Raw genomic sequence first — 25,296 nt, forward strand, 5'->3', positions numbered from 1 at the left:
AAGTTGACAAACAAAGGAAAAAGGGTTTACCTAGGCAGGGTGTAAGTACAGAAGCACAGTTCTTGAGGACAACAGGAGGGACTCCATCAGGCACATATGCCTTGTTAGTACTGAGGCCAGTGATGGCAGAAGATACATCACATGAGGAAATTTTAATGTCAGCCATGAGGAAGTCTGAGGGGGGAAGTGACGGAGGAACAGCACCGGAATTGTGTACGGTGGAATTGGAGAAAGTCTGAGCGAAGAGAACTGCTTTATTAGTGGAAGAAATAGTTACAGAATCATCAGAGCAGATAAGATCAGGGAAGGATGGGGAGGAAAAGTTGTTAGAAAGGTTTTTGGCAAGGTGACAGAAGAGCGGGAAGAGTTTGAGTTGGAGAGCTGAGAGCATTTAGTACGGATAAAATTATTTTTAGCAGAGTGAAGAACAGACTTAGCACGATTCCAGGCAGAAACAAAAATGATGTGATTCAGGGGTGGGTTGGCTCTGGTACCTTTTATAAGCCGTCTTCTTGTTGCGGACAGCATTAGAACAAGAGTGATTAAACCAAGGCTTTCTTGCACTAGTCAAAAGATATAAGAGGGGAATGTATGCTTCCATGCCCAAGAGAATAACCTCCATAATATGCAAGACACACTCAGATGGCTCCCGGCCATGGAAGCAATAATCATTCCAGGGAAAATCAAAGATGTACTGCCTGAAGGCCTCCCAAGCCACAGCTCCAAAGTGCCACAGTCGATGTTTCTTTGGAGGCTCTACAACAATACCGAAGCAATAGGACAGGTTAAGGTAATAAGGTTGTGATCGGAGAAGTCCAACGGAGAGGAAAGATTAACAGTGTAAGCAGAAGGATTAGTTGTAAGGAAGAGGTCAGGTATGTTGAAGCTCTCTCCAAGGCAGTCAGGAATATGGGTAGCGTTCTGTACGAGCTGCTCTACGTCATTAAGGATAAAAAAGATGTATGCTTGTTCACCAGGTGGATCAGTGAAAGGAGAGGAGAGCCAAAGGTGGTGGTGAACACTGAAATCTCCTAGAATGGAGATTTCAGAAGGAGAAATGGATAGAATGTGTTCCATCATAGAAGTAATATAGTCAAAGAATTTTTCATAGTCAGTAGAATTAGGGGATAAGTACACAGCGCAGATATATCTAGTCAGCGAATGACAGGAAAGCCAAAGCCAGAGAGTACAGAATTCAGAAGAATCAAGTTCAGGAACACGAGAGCAAGATAAGTCGTTGCATACATATATACAACAGCCACCTTTGGCTTTGAAAGGTATAGAGAAAGTAGGAGGATCCAGAAAAGGGTTTGTTATCAGTTGCCTCAAACAGCTGAGTCTCAGTTAGGAAGAGAAGGTGAGGTTTAGAGGAGAGGTGGTCCTCAACAGAGCAAAAGTTAGAGGAAAGGCCGCGAATGTTGCAGAAATGAAGTAGTGAGTCAGATAGTGGTTCCATGCAACTCGTTGAGTCGTCACCGGCAGAGGGGTGGATGGTGGAGGCACTTATGGTTCCCCCCCGCCCGGGACTACGAGGCTTGGTTTAGGGTCGCCATTTTTCTTTTCCAATTTTGAAATGTAAGTGTAGTGTGTATTGTGCATGTAGTCTGGTGCTGACAACTGGAGAAACTTCTATTGGAGAGCATGCTGGTCTTCTCTCTGTGTTACTGAGACACTGAAAAAGTTCAGCAAAGGGAGATGGTCAGGAACTAGTCCAGAGGGCTGATGAAACGGGAGCTCCTGCTCTCCCTGTCATCAGCTTTCCATCCACCTTGGGAGTACTGCCCTGCTCAACTGGTGCTGAAGTCTACTCCTCAAATGAGGGGTAACAATTTTTATTATTGACGTTCTTTGACGGTCGATATTGCAGTAATCGTGAGTCATATGAGAGTGGAACATAAATTTCAGGTGTGTAAATTAAATCTCTTGAAACCGGTAAGAAAATTTTTTTCCCTTGGTAGAAGTTCAAAAATCGGACTCATTTTGCCGTTCTGGGGATAGGGGGGTTGGGAGATCAGCGGTCTTTAGGGGTTGCTATGGTTGTTTCCACATCTTGTTTTTAACTATATTATTTGTTACCACTGCCCATCTGCTGCATCTTTCACTCTAAATTGCATCTCTTCATTCACCTCTTCTTGGTCCATCCCGTCATTTATATCGTCAGTAGTTGCTACGGCTGTTGGCATGCACTGTTTGCATTATACTATTTGTTACTTGTAATAGTTCATTTCCTTAAGTAACATCTTTTACACAGTCTGATTTTCTCTTTCATCCCGTCAGTGTCCATCCATGAACTGTGGCAAATATATATATTAGTAGCTACAAATGTTATCAAGCTTTGTTTGTTGACGATATTTATTACTTATCTTCATTCACCTCATTAAATCACATCTTTCATAACTTGTCTTCTCGTCTCCAGCACAACCCCTAAGATTATTGTAGTGCAGGGTATTATAAGTCACTATGGTTGTGTTCGCGCCTTGTTTATCGATGTTATTTGTTACTTATCACTCGTTTGGATCTCCTCGTTCATATCCTCTATGACCATTCTTTACATGAGATGTTAGTCTACATGAATTCGTAACTCGATACAGTTGTTTGTATGTGTTGTTTACTGATATGTAAAAGTATACTGTATATTAGTTAAGAACTGGAGACACTGGTGAAAGTGTAATTGGTTTCCATATTTCAATTCTGTGTCTGTAAAGCTGCAATTACACAAACTATTGCACACCAAATTAGCCTCACTTTCCTTGTACACAACCATGCATGCAAACCCAACACTGACTATTAAATTATTAATGGAAAGACAATTTAACTTGGTAATTACTGTTTTCATATGCATAAATACTAACTTAAATAGCTGTGCCACTTTTTTCTTAAAATATAAAAACGTCACTACTGACTCTCTCTCCCTCTCTCTCATTCATTCATATGAAACAAGACCTATCACGCAAGAAACAAATGAATTGTAGGTTTATCTCTGCTACAGTTTATTTGGCTGCCAGGTTAAGTGCAATCAGCTGAAGTGCAAGATTTACCTGAAACTGACAAGCTTCAGATCTCGACAGGACATACAGTACATGAAAACAGTCGAGAAAACTCACAAGAATGCACGGAAAATATGAGATTGGTACAATCTTTACACTGTAAACACGCTACAAAGAAACAAATGATCAGCAACAACACACCAAGTGGCTAAGAGATTACTATAACGGCTTACCTGAGGGGAGATAAGGGATGTGGAGGAGGCGAGGGAAGTGATGGAGCCATACTGGTCACGTTGGCCTGAGGCAAGGGAGGTGACGGAGCCATACTGTGCTCCCTGAGAGCCTTCATCACTGGTGGTGGAGTCCAGGGATGACATGCGTGGGTGAGATGTTGCACTACTTTGCATCCCTCGCTTACCTAGGTCATGGCGCTCAAAGGCACGCATGATGTCTGCCATTTTGGGGGTGTTGGAAGCACCTGTACGAGGAATGGACACGCCCATCGTTGGTCGAGAACGGGAAAATGCATCTAAGACCTCCTTGCTGGCTGTCCGTGACAGTGATGTCTCAGGGGTTGAAGAGAGATCATCGCGAGAATCCGTGGAGTTACCTGGGCTGAGGGGGGGGCCGGTAGTCAGGTAGTGGGAGTCCATTACACTACCATCACCTTCAATAAGACTGGTAGGACGTGAGGGGGCACCACCGTTGTTAGTCTCACGTCGGTCCCGCATCTTGACTCCGCCACTGCTGTACTCAGGCATCGATAGCTTACGGTCCGGCACTTCTGCTCGAGGGATATCTAAACTCTGAATTTGCACGTCATCAATGCTGTTGGTTGAGGAGGACGATTCGGAGGACTCTGTGAAGAGAGTGGTGGGCCGAGTTGGTTGAGTGTTCTCCAAATCACTTGATTCATCCAAAAGTCTAAAAGAACGGTCTCGCCTCTCCAGTGTAGATGTTGATGATTGATCATCACAGAGTCTAGTAGGTTGTGCAGGTGCATCCAGCCTGGTGGCACTCTCCCGGCGCACCAGGTGAGGTTGTGGTGGGGAAGAGGTGTCCTCCTCAGCCCGCTGCTGCCATTTTTCAGCTAAGGCACGGAAACCACCAGAATTTTTCTTTATTCGATCTGGTGATGTGGCATCTGAAGCTCTCCTCAACATCTGAATCTTTGACTCTATATCAGAGCTGGTATTTGAAGACCCATACTTCATTTCCAACTCTGCCCACCGGTCACTGTGTTTCCCAGAGGAAGTTGGTGGGAGGGCTGTCACTGGTAACCCTGGATTGTCTACTGCCTGTTGAGATGATGACATGGGAATCTCTGCAATGACCTCATCGCTGCTGGCATCATTTAACTGTTCAAAGTTGTCGACAATTTCATTAAGATACGCAACCTTTAACTGTGATTCTTTATACATTTCTCCTTCTTGGTCAAAGTACACAGGTTCAGCAGAAACTTTTGTTTCTTCGTACTTAGTGACATGAATGACTGAATCTCTAGAATTACGCCTGGATGAGTCATGTGATGACTGGTGAGACGATGCAGTGGATGAAGTGGATGATGATGATGGCTGTCTGTGAAGACCTGTGACCTTGGGACCATCACGTAATTCACTGTCCAGCCTCTGAGGGAATCTGTCTGATTCCTCAACTCTGTCCGAAGGGGATGGGGATGAATACTTTCGGATTATTTCTGGTGTCTGTTGCTCGTCGCTACTGCGGCCTGAACTGCACCTAGCTGAGTTAAGTACATTCCTCCTGTTCTCTGCCTCAATACTGCCACGCTTTAGCACTCTTCTGGTGGAGTCCTGCTCGTCCATGGAATTCTGTGGCGACAGTCTTGACCTGTAGCTTCTTGTGCGATGAACTTCAGGCTCATCCTGGTCAGGCATGGGTGAAGATGGGGGTGACATGCCCTGTGAAAAGCAGGACTGAGTGGAACTAACAGCTGAGTCATTGTCGCTGTCTTCAGCCCGACTCATTCTAGAATCTAGAGAGCTCTTCTGTGAAAGTGGGATTCTGTTGTAGCTCTGCCGGTCACTGCTATATCTCCCATCAATGATTTCATAGGGGTTCTCTGAGTTGGGTGTTGTTTCAAAGCTCTTCGGTGGTGAGTGTGCCGGAGGGATGGGAGAGGCCTGAGAGAGATCACTGGAAGGGGAGGAACTGCGAGTGCTGTATGTACGACCACTTGGGGGAGGTAGGTTGTCACTCTTGAAAACTGAAATATTCTTCCGTTTAAATGCTGGTGAATACTTGGGTAATGTACTGGTACCCTGATTCTTCCAGGGGGGTGCATTTAGTGAACTCTGTCTGCTGGTGTTCGATTCACAGGAGTCGATGCTGGAGATGGAGTCTGCCTTGTACAGTCTTGGGGAGCGCTGACCTTCCCGTGGCAGGGACATGGTCTTACTGGTGGTGGTTGGCGGGATGCTGGAGATGCGAGGAAGGTCAATTGGGACCTTCTCACACCCCTCGCTTCCCCGACTCTCAGGGATCACCAGACCTCGCAACTTGCATCCAAGACTCTTTCGTCTCTGCTCAATCAGATTTGTAAGAGATGTACGTCTCTCTCGCTCCTCTGGTTTCTCAACTCCATATTGGTAAACAGAGGGACGATCGTATGCTCCAACACTGTGGCGCTTCGTGAGTGATGAACGTCCTATATCAATGAGTGACTGTGAGCGAGAGTGGAGACCTGTAGTACCCGAGTCATCCTCACTCTGTTGTTCTTCCTGACGTGTTGTTGGTGGAGCTTCCTGTCTGATGTCAACCTCACTAGATGCTGTGGACATAAGCTTGACATTATCCCTGGGCTCAGCTGTGCTCACATTAATCATGGAACTGAAGGTAGAAGTCTTACTAAGTGAGCGGCCACCACTGTGATTGTCTCGGCCAGATTTGCTGCTTGAATTATTTGAGTTATCCAGCCGCACGTCATCTTCCGTGAAAGCACGTTTCATTGTGCCCTCTGCATCCTCTTGCTTGTCAAGCTTTCTGGTCTTAGGGTGTGGTTGGTCTGGCCCATCTGTGGAAAACATGGCGATCTTATCCCGCACACTCCTTTCACTACGTTCATCCTGCCGACGCCAACGACCTTGGGTGGGCTCTCTGGACCGTCGCTCATCACTTCCATTCCACTTGTTGCTGGCACTGTCCAGTGACTTCTCACTAGAGTAAGACTTGGCCCTGGTGGGAGAGGAGCGAGGGATGGGTGGTGGTGGGCCAAGTGGTGTGCCTGGGGCTGAGCGAGTGCGTGGTGTGGGGGTGGACAGGGCAGGAGGACTGGATGGACTGTCTAGCTCCATGGCTAAGCGTGTGTAGCGAGCGTAACGAGACATTTTGTCTGGTAGACCTTCTGCATAACTGCTGGGGAACTCATGGCCGTCAGGAGGCAGCCTGGAGTATGGGGGTGGTGTGGCACTGGAGGAGGCAGAATACCGGTGCTCACAACTGGACACGCTCATACTACCACCACCTGTAACACAACAAAACATTTTATTATTCCCACAAGTCTTTCAATTAGGCAACAAAATAAAATATACAATTGCTTTACCATCACTAAGAAACCGTAAACTTCATTTATATTGCTTCAACAATAGCAGTAAAACAATAATATATATATATATATATATATATATATATATATATATATATATATATATATATATATATATATATATATATATGTCTATCTATATACCTAGGCTGCTTCCCCCAAGGAAAGGAAGGTAGCCGAGACAGGACGACACACTCCCCATTTACTCATCCATTCAAACACATTCATTCGCATCTTAACCCCAAAGGAGAGAAGGGACAGATCCTCACCGCACCACACCGCACAAGGGTCATCTGTGCAGTGCAATCAGTGACATCCGCAGCAGGGCCCGACAGCAGAGCTGGTTTACCCCTACCACAACATAATAGACCCATCCCCTTACCCGCACCTGACCTGACTAGCTAATTAGACCAAATGTGGGAGAATATATATATATGTATATAGTAATCTCTCAATAATCCAATAATCCAGATGTCCATTAACCAGACAATCCATTAATGGGATGCTGTGATCTGGCTGTTAAAAACCATTGTTTGTACATTTTTTCATTTTATCTGGGTGTAAATTAGTGCCGTGTGATCATTTTCGCCCAGCTGGGCCTTTTTTTTTTTTTTTCATGTTTCATAGGACCCTGGTGACTGCTTGCCTGTGATTGATGGTTCTGGTTGACCATAATTATTGCTTGGCTGTGATTTATAGGTCTGTTTGACCAGACAGAGCAGTGTAAAACACCATGAAGAAGTGTTGTATGGTGTACTGCAGTGGCCTTTTATATTGACTTTCAAAGTTACGGTATGTACAGTCGCTCAAAAAAGTATCCTCCCAAAGGTGCCGAGAGTCAATCTGACACAACGAACGAAGAAATATGGAAAATATTAAGTGAGCGTGAGATCTGTTAGTAGCCCCGGTTTACATACAGCGCAGCGGTGTACGAGTTAATGTGTCGTATGGAAACATTATGCCCTTGTGAAATACAATACGGGAATTATCTCGGATATATGAAATGGGATTATTCATGTATTTCCGATGCGTAGCCTGTTAGACTCTATATCGATTATATGAAATCCTCGACTCAAACTTCGGATCTAGATATGAGGTACCAAATCTATTGTGATATTTGAGAGCCAGGCTCGCTAACAATACCGACACTGCTTCAATCGCCCGACACATGTGAAATCCTGCGTTCATGTGGTGGGAGGATACTTTTTTGAGTGACTGTACGAAGGGGGGACAGGGGAGAAATCCACTATCCTGACATGCCTTTGGCTCTATTAAGTCAGATAATCGAGGGATTACTGTATGTATGTACGTGTCGTGTGTGTATATACAGTACATATATATATATATATATATATATATATATATATATATATATATATATATATATATATATATATATAACTTGTGAGGAATAAGTAAAAATACCTATTAGAAATTTTGCGCTAATGTGGCATTCTCTACTATCTGAAAGAAAGGAATAGTATGTCAGAATTTTGTATTTTTCAGCCATGAATGCGCTTAACTGGGTATTCGAAGCCAGATATTTATCCAATTGACTTTTAAAAGCCATTAAAATACTGTACTGGAATCTACCATATTCCAAAGCAATATGATCCAAATGTTGACAATTCCATTGAAAAAAAAAAAACTACTACACTGGACTCAAAACATTTGCTGATTTTATGTACTCTATGTTACTTCTGTGTAATCTGACTGACATACCGTGCAGTATTTATCAACTATCAAATTGTCAAGCCCCATAAATACTTTATATATGTGAATCAGATCCGCCTGCATTCTGCACTTTGAAAAGTTAAAGTTATATTCTTCTAAACATTTATCAAGTGGTTGGTTCCTTAACATGTGTATCAATTTTGTAACTCTTTGCTGCACCCCGTCTAGTTTTTCCATGGCTTTCTTATAATGTGACCAAAACTGAACACAATACTCCAGTTGTGGATGTACTAAGGCATTGTACAAGATGAGAACGATATTCTGCGATCTGAATATTCAAATGTATTTTCTACATAGGTTGTGGAGACAGAGGTTAAGGATGGTTAGAGAAAGGAAACACTGGGTGAAAGGAGATTGTGAAGAGGGATAGACAAAGGCAGGCCAGATAAGGTAAGAAGATAATGGGAAAAGACGTTAGCCTAGGGGACGAGGACGGGGAGGATGGGTAATGGAGAAGAGGTAGAGAGAGAAATGGAAAGGGTGGGGACATGGAAACAGGGGAAAGAAGGTAAGTGAAAGGAGGGAAACAGTCAGGGCAGGGAGTTAGGGGAAAGGCTGAGAGAGGAAGGGGGAAGCCGAGGTCTACGGTACAAGATCTGGTGTCGTGGGTGGTCGATCAGGTTTGTTGACGTAGGGACTGTGTAGAGTTAACGGCATGGGTGATGAGGGTGATAGGTAAATACGGGATGTATACGGAGATGAAGACCGCAAAATGGGAGGGAATGTACGCAGAACGGGGGGGTACTGATGCTGGAGGGTCGGGATTATGAGACTGAAAAGCATGTGTGTAAGTGGTGAAAACGTTTGACAATGTTGGAGGGTGTACAGTAAATGCAAACAGTAAGTAGTGCGGTAAAGTGGTGATTGTGTAAGTGCAGAGGATAAGTGAAGGTTATGGTGTAACAGGGTCGAGGTTATTTGTGTTAAAATGGTGGGTGTACGTGGAAATATCACTGACATGATGTCGGATGGTGGGATGTAGTGGTTTCAGTATTGTAGGTACAGTATACCAGTGAAGATAGTGAGTGGAAACTGAAAGTAGAAAAGATGCCGTGGGAGGAGAGGATGGTGTGCGTGCATGGAGTACAGTGAATGAAGGTACTGGTATGAATGAGGGTAATGTGCGTGAAGGTGGTCTGGTAAAGTTCGCGGTGTTATTGCAGACAGTGTTGTAAGTGTAGGCTTGAAGAATAAGTGTGATCAGGAGAGCTGCATTAATTCACGAAGACACATGTGAAGGCAGTTTTATGAAAGAGGGTAACGATGACGTATTTGACTGCTCTTGGTGTGACTGGGGAGGAAGTGAGTGACGTGCGAAAGGAGAGGACTGCGTGAGTGGAAAGGATGGTCAGTATAGCTGGTGATGGTGGTGATGCAAACAATGAAAGATGATGGAGATTTACGTCAAGAACATTCTTCTTGCATTGACCAAGGCGTTGTACCTATTTAAATAGTTACAGCTGAAAGAATTCTGGTACGGAGAAGAGAATATAGATGTAAACAGGATTTTTGTAAAAGAAAAACAAAAAACGCAAGGTGTGGGAAGAAAGGGCAGAAGTGAGTCAGGGTGTAGGCAGAGAGGACAGGGTATTGGGCTCAAGAATGTGGCTGCCTTAGGGGAGGGGAGGGAGACAGGAGAGGAGGGGACGGAGCCAGAGGGGAACGGAGGGGGGGGGGGCTTCTTCATGCTTACTTGTTCAGTTTTAGATCTGACGCGACGTAACTTAAGAGCTGTGTGACAGGTAGCACTCAGGCTCTGATGTTTGTTCCCGTGGTCATAGCTATATTATGGCAGTGACCAGTCCCCTTCTTATTGTCAAAATGTAACCAAGTGAAGCGTTTCTGTGTTTTTCGTCGTCTCTCAATGAACACGGAAATAAAATGATTTTATATCATGAGTGTATATGCAGTTCTGGTATACTCAAAACTGATGCTGACTCGTCTAGTTTGCCAGAGAGTGCAAGAACGTAAGAGAGGAATGTACTAAGTCTGCATGGGGAATGAATGAATATTCGTGAAGGAACACAAATATGCGTTCATGATAAGATATTTGAAGATGATCCCCAGAATGTAAGAAGGTTGTATGTGTGAAGTGAGAGGAAGATGGTTGGAAGAATAGAGAAGACAGGATCAGAAATGGAAGGAGGTGGGAGGAAGCAGTCGGCTATGTGGTAGAAATGAAGGCTGACAGAGTTGGTATGGGCGGAGTTAAGAGACAGTCAGGTAGTGTGGCAAGAGAAAAGGATGGGATGTTCGGCATGGTAGGATGCAGAGGCAGGCAAATGTTTGGCACGTGTGGAGGATGAGGCTGAAAATTGGTATGGGATAGAAGGTTGGTAGACAAAGGTTTGTACGGATGTACAGAAAGAGGGCTGGTATGAATGAAGACGGAGGCTGATAGATATATGGTATGCGTGGAGAATGAAGCAGAGGGTTGGCATGGGAGGCAAAGCAGAGACAATGGGCCAAGAGGATGAGTAATGTGGGTGGAAGTATGTGGTATGAGAAGGGGTGGCCGGGTAAAACGGTAGGTGAGATAAGGGAAAATTATGTGGCGAGACCAGATGAATTGGTGACAACAATCGGGTGACGAAAGGATGAAGTTAAATCATTATGGAAAAACAGAAACGAAACATTACATCTGCATATATATATATATATATATATATATATATATATATATATATATATATATATATATATATATATATATATATATATATATATATATATATTTAGGTGGAAGTCTGAGTCTGGTGAATGTTGATGGTGGAGAGTGGAATCTGAAGCAGCTGCTGTTTGCAGATACTGCACTGGTGGCTGATTCAGAGGAGAAATTGAGACAGTTGGTAGAAGAGTTTGGAAGGGTGTGTGAAAGGAGGAAATTGAAAGTAAATGAGAATAAGAGTAAAGTGATGAAGTGCACGAGGTTGGTAGATGGTAGGGGGATGAATATAGTTTTGAATGGCGAGTTGCTTGAGGAGTTAGAGTGTTTTAAATACCTAGGGTCACATGTTGCTGTGGATGGAAGAATAGATGCAGAAGTGAAGTTTAGAATAAATGAAGTAGGAAAGGTGCTGGGAGGAATGAAAAGAGTATTTAGATGTCGTTCGCTTACAATGGATGTAAAGAGAAGGCTGTATGAGGGAGTTGTGGTACCGACTGCGTTATATGGGGCTGAAACATGGAATATGGGTCCAGGAGAGAGGAAAAGTTTGAATGTAATGGAGATGAGGTGTCTGAGGAGTATGTGTGGAGTGACGCGTATGGATCGAGTGCGAAATGATGAAGTGCGAAGAAGAACTGGAGTTGTTCGGGAGATGGCTGGTAGAGTTGTGCAGAGGGTGTTGCGATGGTTTGGGCATATGGAGAGAATGGATAATGAGCGATTGGTGAAAAAGATAACTAGATCTGATGTGAGAGGTGTAAGGCTGAGAGGAAGACCACGAATAGGATGGATGGACAGTGTGAAGAGAGCGCTGGATGCGAGAGGGATGTCTGTTGAGCAAGGAAGAGTGGCTGTGAGTGACAGAAATAAATGGAGAGAAATTGTGAATAAGTGATGACGCAGCCCTGAGGGGATATTGTCCCGCATTTGGTCTGATCAGCTAGTCAGGTCAGGTGCGGGTAAGGGGATGGGTCTGTTATGATGTGGCAGGGGTAAACCAGCTCTGCTGTCGGGCCCTGCTGCGGATGTCACTGATTGCATTGCACAGTTGACCCTTGTGCAGTGTGGTGCGGTGAGGATCTGTCCGTTCTCCCCTTTGGGGCTAAGATGCGAATGAATGTGTTTGAATGGATGAGTAAATGGGGAGTGTGTCGTCCTGTCCTGGCTACCTCCCTTTCCTTGGGGGAAGCAGCCTAGGTATATAGATAGATAGATATTATATACACACTGGGATCTATCTTTCTATCAATATATATAATCACGTTTAGTTGATTACAAAAAGGCTTTCCACCCAATAGCGGAGCACACAGCAATTATAAATTCACTGCGGGAACAAGGAGTAAATGAGGACATTGTAAAACTGTTCGAAAACATATATATATATAGGGAACTGCTACAGTTAAGCTACAGAAAGTCTCCGTAAAAATATTAAGACTGTGAAGGGAGATACAATTTCACCAAAATTATTTACAGCATGCCCCGGAAGCATTTTCAGAAAGCCTGACTGGGAGAACAAAGGAGTAAACATAGACGGAGAAAACTTAAACCACTTAAGATTTGCAGATGACATTGTCCTAATCTCAGAAACAGCAGAGACATCGCAAGAAATGTTAAATGACCTACATACGGACTCAAAAGTAGGACTAAAGATGAACCGCAGTAAAACTAATACTTAATCCAAATATATCAAAGAACTCCATCAAAATAAGCGGAGAGATTATCGAAGAAGTCGAGTACAATTACTTGGGGCAAATATTAAAGCTAACGAAAGACCATGATGGTGATTAAAAAAGATGGATTACAACTGGATGGAAAGCTTTCGGTAAACACAGACATCATGAAAAGCAGTTTGCCAGTATGTATGACACTAAAAATATATAACGAATGTATAATCCCAGCTATGATGTACGGTTGGAGAATCAGACAAAATAGATGGAAAATCAAATAATCCATTCTCAAAGAACAACGGAACGATCAATGTTGGGAATATATCTAAGAGATAAGAAAAGATCAACTTGAATGAGAGAAAAGATTACATTCAAAGACATTATAGAAGTTTAAATGGGCAGAAATGGGGGCGGGTGCGTAAATTAGCAAGAATAAAGAAAAACCGACTGGACTCCAGGAGACTAAGCGTAACAGAAAAAGACCATACGGGGGTGGAGAGATGAGATAGAGAAGTCTGCTGACAAAACGTGGCAGAGGTTGGCTCAGTCAAGGAATTCATGGACAAGGATGGGGAGGCCTTTGTTCAGCAGTGGACTTGTAATGGCTGATGATGATGATGATGATATACGGCACATACATATAATATACAATACATATACCCACAATAAATAAGACAATATATATATATATATATATATATATATATATATATATATATATATGGGAAACATGATGGGAATACTAATATGATAATAAATGTACTTGGTGACGTTTAAGTAAAACTATAAATGAAGCACAAGAGAAACAGACTACCTGAAGCTGGAGTAAATTAAAAATATATGGAGGGGATGATAACAATCTCTTCACTAGGATAACATCTGTTTATCTGATTCTGACTAACGTCAAACGATTTTCTCTAGCTTCGGAAAAGACAGTTAGACTGATGGTATTGACAGAAATTCATCAGTGAGCAACAAGGGAAGGTAACAAGGCGTTAAAATATGTTACCAGAAAAAAAAGAAAAAAAAAAAGCCGTAGGTAAGACGTTTAAGGAGGTTTGTGGGGAGAGGGGGTAGTGAGACTCAGTAGTTACTCTTAAACAGGTCAGGGCAGAAGCACCTCAAGACAGGTAGGACGGCCAGGAGAGCTAATGGCCCGCCCTGCCTAACCGTCTGTGACTTATTTGACCGTACAGGAATCCTGCATCCCTCTGTCTGGTCCTCATTGTCATGACTTAGCAAACAGGTTTTAAGACACAGATAAGTCTCCAGAGTCAGGGCACAGACGGGTCGCCAGCATAGCTCTAATAGACAAGTTCACACCTTTAACGTAAAGATCTTGTACACAGTTGGGTCCTCAAAGTGTGCTCTCCATAAATGTCCCCACAATTCATATAGCACAGGTTCTCCTAGTCAGGTTAAAGTTACAGTAAGCTCCAACAAGTAAGTAACACAAGTTCCTATAACTGGGTTAAGGCAGGATACCAAAGACATCCCTACAAACAAGTCAGGCAGTTAGGTGCACAGTTTTCGAGTCAATTCTTAATAGAAAAATGTTAAAGCATCTTTCCCATCACAACCTTCTTTCTGATCGTCAGTATGGGTTCCGTCAGGGACGCTCCACCGGCGATCTCTCACCTACCTTTCAGACTCCTGGTCATTCTCCTTTCGGGACTTTGGCGAAAGCTTTGCCAATGCACTTGATATCTCAAAGGCTTTCGATCGAGTCTGGCATAAATCTTTAATTTCCAAACTGCCCTCTTATGGTTTCTATCTTTCTATCTGTGCCTTCATCTCTAGCTTCCATTTGGTCGTTCTATAGCCGCTGTTGCAGACGGCCATCGATCTTCTCCTAGATCTATCAACAGTGGCGTTCCTCAGGGCTCTGTCCTATCACCAACTCTCTTCCTTTTATTCATCTATGATCTTCTAAGCTGTACATCTAACCCTATCCACTCATACGCTGATGACTCCACCCTTCACCTTTCCATTCGGTTCCCGCAATGTCCATCTCAGCAGTTACTTCAACAAACAAGGGATGAGGCTATGACACACCTAATGTCTGACTTGGCTCGTATCTCTGACTGGGGTAAAAATAATCTGGTTGTTGTTAATGCATCAAAGACTCAGTTTTTACACCTATCAACCCGACAAAATCTTCCACAGGTATACCCACGAATGTTTAATAATATTCAGCTTAATCCTGCATCATCTTTGAACATGCTTGGGGTTTCATTTACCCAGGCCTTATCTTGGAAAGATCATATTACATCTCTTGTAAAATCTGCTTCCAAGAGATTGGGTGTGCTAAGCCAACTCCGTTCCTTCTTTACCCCAGCACAATTGTTGACTCTATACAGTACAGGGGTTTTATCCGCCCCTGTTTTGAGTACAACTCTCACGTGTGGGGAGGCTCCTCACATACAGCTCTTCTCAATAGGGTGGAGTCAAAGGTTTTTCGTTTCAGTAACTCTCCTCCTCTTACTGACTCCCTTCAACCTCTGTCTCTTCGTCGCACTGTTGCATCTTTATCTCTTTTCTATCGCTACTTCAATGGCCACTGTTCCTCTGAAATGTTTCCATGCATTCCTCCACGTCTACGACAGGCACGTAGCACCCGTCTGGCAGCAAACTCTCATCTCTTTTCTGTCCAACTCTCTAATGCAAGCGTTAACCGTTACTTCCAGTCCTTCAATTATGCAAGAGGTCAATTCTGGAACTGTCTCCCTCTGTCTGTATTTCCTGCTTCCTATGATCTGTCTTTCAAACGCAATGTGTCCAGGGATCTCGAACTGATCGGATCTTGAATTTGGCTCTCTCTTGTATTTTGTTTTCCCCTTGGAAGGAACAAAAATTGCGGGCTCGTGGCCTTTGGTTCCTTCTTCCTCGCATTAAAAAAAAAAAAAAAAAAAAAAAAAAAAAAAAAAAAAAAACAGAGGTCCCTAAGATGCGTGTTACCAAGCCGAAGACACAGTGGCGACCTCTCCACAATGGTCACTTTTATGACAATCCAACCCATAGCTTCACCTGCACGCTCCATTTACCAGAAATGTGCCCATCAGGTGGCAAAGTTTTACCCCGGGTAAAACTGAAGGCTTTTAAGTTCCCTAGAAAGTCTGCTGAACCACAGTTGGCTTTCAAAAATCTCGAAGGTGGTGTACGAGGCGCTATTACGAGAAAACAGTACTTTAATCTTTTCCCATAATTCCTAAAAAAACAAAACAAAAACACTGAGGTAACAAGTATGGAACCATTTGAATCGCTGAAGCTTTAAAACCAGCATAGTTTTCTTAAGTTTCACTTTTATGACTATAGCGCACGTACACGTAAGCACGCACGCACGCACACACACACACACACACACACACACGCAAGCACGTACACTCTCTCTCTCTCTCTCTCTCTCAGGACCTCTGCCACGCGTACAATCGACCTTCCTGCCTCCTCAAAGTGCATCGCAGTCTTCAATCGAGACAAATGTCTGCTTCGGGTCAGGTCCAGTTCTGCCCTCGGTGCCGGCTGGAGGAGTTAGGGAAGTAGGACACAAGACCCCTACTTGTGCGCACACACACACACACACACACACAAATGCGCATATAACACACACACACACACACACACACACACACACACACACACACACACACACACACACACTGGCTAAACGGGTTACTCATTTTTATATCAACACTAATTATCATTTTTCAGCAAATTAACATTCCTAGGTTCCCATGACACTGTTGAATAAAATCGTTTGGTGTTAGCTAGAATACATTACTTGTGTTATTCCGACCATGAGAGTTAATTTGTCCGCTGTAACACAACACCCTGTCCCAAAGAAGGGTGACCAGTCCCATCCTTCTGATTGTCGCGCAATCGCTTTAACATGCCGTGTTTCAAAAGTTTTCGAGTCTATTCTTAAAAAGAATAAATAAATAAATAAAGCATCTTTCCTATTACAACCTTCTTTCCGATCGTCTGTATAGGTTCCGCCAGGGACGCTCCATTGGCGATCCTCACACCTACCTTTCAGACTCCTAGTCATCCTCCTTTCGGGATTTTGGTGGAAGCTTTACCACTGCACTTGACATCTCAAAGGCTTTCGATCGAGTCTGGCATAATCTTTAATTTCCAAACTGCCCTCTTACTGTTTCTATCCTTCTACCTGTGCCTTCATCTCTAAATCCTTTCTAGTCGTTCTTTAGCTGGTGTTGTCGACGGCCAACATTCTTCTCTTAGAGCTATCGATAGTGGTGTTCCTCAGGGCTCTGTACTGTCACCGACTCTCTTCCTTTTATTCATCGATGACCTAAGCTGTACGAGGGGTGATTAGAAAGAAATGACAGTGAGTCCATAAACTTTTATTAGCATGAAGAACTATCAAACTATGACTCACATTCCTTCAAAGTACTCCCCTCCAACCTCTATGCAGCGTTCCATTCTCCTTCTCCACTTCATGAAGGAAGCGTGGTACTCTGAAGACGGTATACTTCGGAGTTCTGAATTGACGGTCCGTGCCAAGTCTTGGATGCGATGAAATTGCTTCCCAGTGATGGCAGATTTAATTTTTGGAAACAACCAAAAGTCACAGGGAGCCAGGTCAGGGGAGTAGGGTGGGTGGGGGAGCAGAGTTATACCTTGTTGTTCCAGGTACTGCATAGTGAGGCGAGCTTTGTGGGGTGCAGCATTGTCGTGGTGCAGCAAAAGGCGAGACCGACGCCGGCGGGTTGGTGCGGTGATGGCCTTGTGTTCCAAGACTTGTGGAAGGACCTGGTCTGTGTAGTATTGGGCTGTGATAGTGGACTTTTCAGGCATCACATCCACGCATATTGGTCCTTGATAATTGAAAAAGATGGTGAAAAGGCGCTTCCGGCTGCGAAATCCTTCCTTCAAAATCTGAGGTCGAGGGTCTTCATCGCCCAACCACACCATGTTTGACTGCTTGTCACGGGTTGTGAAGAATGAAATCCAACACTCATCCCCAGTAGCAACATCTGAGAACCGTTTTGGACCATTTGGTTCAAATTCAGCAAGCCAGACACGACAAATCCTCACCCGTTCAGCCTTTTGCTCATCAGTCAACAAATGGGGTATCCATCGACAACACTTCTTCCTCAGGTGTAATTGTTCATGCACGATGTCATATGCACTCCCATAACTGATATCAAGCTCCAAGGCTAAGAACCTAAGAGTTACAGTTGGATCCTCGTCAATGATGGACCGTGCACGGACAGTTGTTGCTTCGGTCACGGATGTCCGGGGGCGTCCAGAGCGTTGTTCATCTTTCAATTCAGTTTTTCCTGCTGTGAAAGCACGAATCCAGCGGGAAACAGTTTCCAGGGAAGGAGTAGTGTCTGGATAAACTTGTAATAATCCCCCTCGAATCTCTGTTGCTTTCTTTCCCAGTTTCCACCTCGTAAAAATGTAGAACCTGCAGCCTTCTTTCGAGTAATCCATGTTTCTGGCCAGAGAGCAAAAACAAGAGTGAAGCATTCACTCACAACAATAAAATAAGAAAAGTCAGGCATACGGCGACAAGTTCAAACTCGTAAGGACAGGCAACTCTGCACTCTCCTTGCTCCCCTACCTCCCATCATTCAAGGTTTTCATGTTATAGCACGAACTGTCATTACTTTCTGATCACCCTTCGTACATCTAACCCTATCCATTCATACGCATATGACTCCATCCTTCATATTTCCATTTGATTCCCACAACGTTCATCTCATCCGTTACTTCAACAATCAAGGGATGGGGCTATGGCACACCTAATGTCTGACTTGGATGATGTCTCTGATTGGGATAATCTTGTTGTTTTTAATGCATCGGAAACTAAGTTCTTACATTCATCAACCCAACAAAATCTTCCGCAGGAGTACCCTCTAATTTTTAACAATATCCAACTCGATCCTGCATCATCTTCAAACATGCTGTACTTAGGGTTTCATTTTCTCGGGATTTATCTTGTAAAGATCATATTGCCTCTCTTGTAAAATCTGCTTCCAAGAGCTTAGGTGTGCTAAGCCGACTCCGTGCCTTCTTTACCCCTGCACAGTTGCTGACTTTATTTACGGGTTTTATTCACCCTTGTGTAGAGTACAACTCTTACATGTGGGGAGGCTCCCCACATACAGCTCTTCTCAACAAGGTGGAGTCAAAGATTTTTCGTCTCATTAACTCTCCTCTTCTTACCAGCTCCCTTCAACCTCTGTCTCTTCGCCGCACTGTTGCATCTTTATCTCTTTTCTTATCGCTGCTTCAATGGTCACTGTTTCTCTGAACAGTCTCTTGCATCCCTCCACCACTACGGCGGGCGCGTATCACCAGTCTAGCAACAAACCCTCATCCCTCTTTTGTCGAACTCTCTAATGCAAGAGTTAACCGTTACTTCAAGTTCTTCATGTATGTAAGACGTATCAACTCTGGAACTGTCTCCCTCCGTATTTCCTACTGCCTATGATCTCCAGTCTTTCAAACGCAGTGTGCCGAGGCATCTAGAAATGAATGGATCTTGAATGTGGCTCTCTGTTATCTTGTTTTTGTTTTCTTCTTGCAGTTCAAAATTTGTGGGTTTCTGGCCTTTGGTTCCTTCTTCCTTGCATTAAAGAAATCCACTTGCGTGTTAGCTCTGCTCCTTTGACTGCTTCAGTTCTGGGCAAAGATAGATGTCTTGGAATAGGAAGAATAATGTCACTGTGCTGAAAGGGTTCATGGAAACTGTTGCAATCCATTCACAGTAAATGTGGTTTCAAGCATTAAACATTAAGAAATCGTACTGCACTCTTCAGTGTGACGACTGATTCTCTCTCTCTCTCTCTCTCACAGGAAATACTTTAAGATCTCTCGTTTTGTGACTGCAACACATCCAGTTCGAAAAGTCTCTTTTCAACTTAAAAAAAACCCAAGAAGTAACCATTATAGGCGTTAAGGGATTCACAGTTATCAAACCTGTTAAACTTAAATAGCAAAAAAAAAAAAAAAAATCAACATGCATAATGTGAAAGAGGGTCAGGATGTTTGTACAGTCTCACACACAATGCCTGGCTAATTCTCTCGGCAAAGCAGTAAAATATTTCCACAACTTATAAGTATACCTTAGAATACAAGACATCATACAATACGGAATGTTTAATTTACATGACGAGGATGATACTGCAAACATGCTTAACAAATAACACGTTCCATTGCATATTTGGTCGGGAGAGGAGAAGTGGCTTGGAGAGGGGAGGGGAGAAGGTTAGGGAAGGTAAATGGTACTAGGGGAGGGAAGAGTTACGAAGTGAAGGGCAGTGAAAAGGGGAAAGGAAGGGACAAGGCGAAGGAAGAGGACGAAAGAACGGAGAAGCAAGGAAGAGGGGAATGGGAGGAGGCGCAAGGGGAGAGGAGGGGAGGGGAAGCAAGAGAAGAGGAAGAAACGCAAGACGGGGAGGCGGGGCGAGGAGAGAGGAGGGGAAGTAAGAGAAGAGGAAGAAACACAGAGGAAGAGACGCAACAGGGTACGGAAGGAGGAAATGTGGTGAGAAAGACAAGAAAGGGGAGAGTAAAAAGAGATGGAACAGGGACGAAGGAGAAGTCGTGAGAGAGAAGATGATACTGTTGCAGAAGAGGCATGAAGAGAGGTTGAAGAAAGTGTGTGTGTGTGTGTGTGTGTGTGTGTGTGTGTGTGTGTGTGTGTGTGTGTGTGTGTGTGTGTGTGTGTGTGTGTGTGTGTGTGTGTGTGTGTGTGTGTGTGTGTGTGTGTGTGTGTGTGTGTGTGTGTGTGTGTGTGTGTGTGTGTGTGTGTGTGTGTGTGTGTGTGTGTGTGTGTGTGTGTGTGTGTGTGTGTGTGTGTGTGTGTGTGTGTGTGTGTGTGTGTGTGTGTGTGTGTGTGTGTGTGTGTGTGTGTGTGTGTGTGTGTGTGTGTGTGTGTGTGTGTGTGTGTGTGTGTGTGTGTGTGTGTGTGTGTGTGTGTGTGTGTGTGTGTGTGTGTGTGTGTGTGTGTGTGTGTGTGTGTGTGTGTGTGTGTGTGTGTGTGTGTGTGTGTGTGTGTGTGTGTGTGTGTGTGTGTGTGTGTGTGTGTGTGTGTGTGTGTGTGTGTGTGTGTGTGTGTGTGTGTGTGTGTGTGTGTGTGTGTGTGTGGAGCTTAATTTAAAAGGGGATGTGGGGATTCTGAACGTGTGGGTGTAATGGTGAATGTACAATACAGGCATGGGTGTACTCGTACAATCTGGTGCGGGAGAGATGCATGCTGCAAAGGGATAAAGGGCTGGGATGAGAGATTTTGCGGGTGGATGAAGAGGTTAGCTAACGATGGGCGTCAGGATGGCGAGGATAAGAATGTGTGGGTGTAAGAGGATTTTTTTTTTTTTTTTTGTATGCGTCCTACTCTGGGTACAAGCTTCACGGCCTGTTCCATAAGGCCCAGCAGTCCTCCTATGTACACTTCCGCACACCTCCATATGTCACCACTTCGGCGCTAACGTGACTGGTGTACGGGCATTAGTGGGGGTGTTTTTAAATGTCGGTGCTTATGGTCGATCAGTATAGTCTGTTTTAACAAAATTTAATTTATTAAAATGTTCCCGGGAATCGAACTCGCGTCCATTATGGCAGATGCACATCTCTCTACCGATTCGGGTGTGACTGTAGGTTTAGGTGGGTGTGGGTGGATGTGCGTGCGAGTGGTGTACAGTAGGGTGGGTAGTTGCGTCAGGTGTTGGGGAGGGGAGAGTAAATGGGTGTGTGGTGTGGTGGATGAGTGTATGGATAAGGGAGCACGAAGGTTATCAGGTGTATGGTGTGAGGGAGGGAGGGAAGGTGAGTGGGGGAGGTCTGTGAGTATGACTGGATGATCGTGGGGGCAATCAGGTGTTTTCATATCGGTACATTTAATACGTCCTATCACCCATAACACTAGTGGTATACAATTAGGTTACACCGGTATATTTAAGGTCCAAGATATGAACTCCATGTTAGTAAGGCTGGCCAGGCGGGTAGGAAGATAGGTAGGTATGTATTCGTAAGTTATTGGGTGGGTGGAGAGGTAGGCTACTGAGATAGGTGAGATGGTAAACAGGCAGGCAGGCAAGCAGTCAGACAAGCAGCCAACCAGGCAAGTGGGTGGGTAGGTGGGCGTGTGGGTTGAGACAGCAACTAGATAAGTCATCTCGCACTCCGCTCATCTTACAGGCCAAATATAGTCTGTGTACTGCCTCCCTCAGCAGGCCCCAACGGGAAAACGATTGGAACTTTGGAATTAATTGCAGTCATAGTAGTGATTAGAGTAAGAGGTGAGAAGAGTAACAGTAGTGGTAAGAATGTACTAATTAAATATCAATAGTAAGAGGAGGAAAGTAAGAGATAAAGTGGATATTAAAAGCCGCGCAGTATAAATAAAAACAATGTATCAGAAAGGGCATGAAAAGCTAAATGACAACACGAGAAAATATAGCTAACGAAACTAGCAATGACCCTAAGGAGAGTGGAAACCATCGTGGGCTAAATGATTTTTGACATCCTGAAAGTAATGTTTTTTTATTTTAATATGGGGGAAATGAATTCCCCGAGCTAGACCTTGATAGATCATATAGCCCCGCTACGTGAAGGAGAGTACTATCTCTCCCAGCAGGGCAGCTACCCGGGTGGGGAGCGAACTCTCGACCCTTTGGTCTAGCGTCAGGCTCTACCACTGAGCCACCCCGCCTCCAAAGGAAGTAACGAGAAAAGGTTAACAGTGCTGTACTGGTAGGAACGGTATAGGGAAATATTAAGTGATAACAATCCGAGCAAGAAGAAACAGTAACGGGAAATAAACAAACCCTGAAAAACAAAAGAAAAAGCATTATTATGGGAAAAAGTAATATCAATATCAACGAAAACAGCGTGCAGAAAAAGAACCCGCGTGGGAAAAAAAAAAAAAAAATGGGAACATAATCATAATAAAAGTAACAAACAGAAAAAGTAGCAAGAGGAATAAATTAACAAGGAGAAAAGTAAAGATATAGTAATGAGAAGAGGAAGGAAGGAAATCAGTAGGAGAATCAAGAACAGCAGCAGCAAGACAACAGTGGCGAGGTGAAAAACAGAAAAGTAACAATGAGAAATAACAAAGAAAAAGAGAAAAATAATGAGAATAAAGGTACTGTACCATGATTATATAAGGAAGGAAAAAGTGGAAAACGAGTAGCGAAGAAAAAAAAATGGAACATGAAGAAAAGCAAAGAGGAGGAAAATAAACAAATCACACAAAGAAAAAATGAAAATGGAAAAAGATCAAGTAAAACAAATAACAAAAAAAAGATAAAATGTAACAGAAGAAAAAGTAGTGGTATGGCAGGAACAGTAGCGGTAGCAGTAACGGGGCAGGCATTACGGCAGGACTGAGGTGTGGAGTGGTGTTGGGTGGCAGCTGTCATGTCATGTCAGCCAGTGGAGGTGAGGGGGGAGGGGGAGTAACTAGCCACGACCTCTACTCCCTCCCTCACCTCACACTCCTCGCAGGCACCTTCCTTTATTACTAACATCTTCCCTCTTACACCTCACATTACACTCTCACCTCACCCTCCAGAGCTCTTCCTCATCATCCCTTACACCTTCATTTAACCCCTACCACGTTTTCCATCACACGCCACTCACATTCAGTTTATTACTAAAGTGACCTGTCTCATAATTCACATTATCCCACCTCATTCCTCATTCTGCACTCACATCACACCCTTCACTCTTTAGTACATTTCATACTTCAGGCACCTTCTAAACTAAAAACACCTCTCTTACACCTATCATTAGCTACCCCTTCATGTCTCCTCCAATACTTTCTCTCATCGTATCTCATGCTCATGTCCCCCCTTACCTCGTCCCCTCACACGTCCAACATCCCATTTCACTCTTCATATTAATTTCATTATACATCACATTGTCCCCTCAAGCCTCAAACACTTCCTTATAATTCCCTGACACTCTTGTCACTCTTCACACTTCATATCTCTCCCTCACACCTCGGGCACTCTCCCTAATTCCCTAACACCTCTTTTACAATACCCCCTCATCTTACATTACACCTCAAATCTCATAATACGCTCTCACCGTCTCACTTCCACAACACTAGCCCTAACATTGGACTCTCTCAATCAAACGCTCTCCTATCACTCCTGACTTCTCCAAAACTCACTCTTACAATCAGGACAAAATACTTCCTCACTCAGATCTTCTATCTCATGTAATATGACTTAAACGCCATCCATCTACACTTGCCCTATAATATACAAAGAATAGTCTCATTTGCTCTTCCAACACCCTTCGTATCGTACGATCCTTTTTCTCTGTAATGCGACAGTACTGCTACATAGCACATAGAACACAGCTTCCATCTAAGTCATTCGCACTCCCATAGTTTTAATCCAATCCTCTTCTTCCGTCAACTGCAATCTCTTTTATTTCTTTTTTATTAAAGCAACGCCAGTATAATCCATCTATCCTAGCCCTCATACTTCCTCCAAATTAGATAAACCGTACAAATCCATAACCTTCACGTCTAACATGGTACCTAAACCTACTCCACGCTCTTCATACCTTTCACCCTATCTCTATGCACTTTTCACGCTTTACTTTTAACCTTACATGCATGCCTTACAGTCCCATTCTTATAACAATTCCACCATTATTTCACAACGGCCAATTATGAAACCGGGGAACCCTATCATACAGCCACTACTGTTTTTGCAGTGAACTTTTTTGATCTCAGCGAAAAGCAAACAGCCTCGGGGACATAATTTTTACTATTCTCTGTCGCTCCCCTGATGGGCAGAGCGCTTAAATATCGTTTTGCAATACCAGTCATCCCATTCCGCCAACACCAATGATAGATTTCTTCTCTTCTTTCTTTGTCTCTCCAAAGCTTTCACCTCCTCTTTTTAAATAGACGTTTACTCTCTCTCTCTTTCTCTCTCCCTTTTCCAGCATAATTCACTCTATCATCCCACGCTCTGTCCTTTAAACATTACCATCTAACTTTTCCCTCCTCTTTTCTTCCTTCCCCTCCCCTTCCTTGCCCATTCTCGTGCCAAATATAACTTTTTTCTCCGCCACAACATCTTTTTCTTTCGCCTTCCTCTACTTCCCCTTATTTTCTTAGCCCCTCAAAAATCATTCAGCCTTATCACGAATATCTTATCACCTTGGCTGCAAATTTCCCACCGACCTTTTCCTCCCTTCCAAAGTAGTTTCCGTGAATATTTAAGATTGATTACGCCTCACGTAAAGAAACGGGGGGGAGGGGGGAATGAAAACGGCTTGGTCTCAAAATGATAAAATATTTGAAAAGACTATGAGAATTTGATAAAGACATTTCCTGGAGACATTTAAAAGGCTTCTATTATCTGCTAAATGATCTGAAATAAGCATGTGCAAAGGAAGAATGAAAAGCAGACTTACCCTCAAAAATATCATCTTGCTCTTCATTACAGTGTTTACTAACGACAGGGCCATGCTAAACAAAATCGTCTGGCGATTACAACAATGATACAAACATGACGCCACAACCACTCACTTTCCTTCTCTTACTCCCACCCACCCACCCACCCAGCGGCTATGACTTCGCCACTCCCATTCACTTTATTATATCCACTTCTGTTGTCCCGTTCGCCCACGCTTCCTTCACCCACCACTCACATTCCTTCCACTCACATCTGCTCACTTTCC

The 25,296-nt window shown here is 43.7% G+C and overlaps 1 protein-coding gene across 1 annotated transcript in view; it reads right to left on the reverse strand.

The window, feature by feature from the left end:
• bbg (PDZ domain-containing protein big bang) overlaps positions 1 to 25,296 on the reverse strand; it is a 172,567-nt gene that overhangs the window by 72,389 nt on the left and 74,882 nt on the right. The window contains exon 2 of the mRNA XM_080276087.1: positions 3,221 to 6,468. Coding sequence (XP_080132213.1) covers positions 3,221 to 6,468 — 3,248 coding nt within the window. The remainder of the gene's footprint in view (positions 1 to 3,220; positions 6,469 to 25,296) is intronic.

The sequence above is a fragment of the Coenobita brevimanus genome, chromosome 64, assembly GCF_032717465.1.
Source record: "Coenobita brevimanus isolate Jiangsu-jjx chromosome 64, ASM3271746v2, whole genome shotgun sequence".
NCBI lineage: Eukaryota > Metazoa > Arthropoda > Malacostraca > Decapoda > Coenobitidae > Coenobita > Coenobita brevimanus.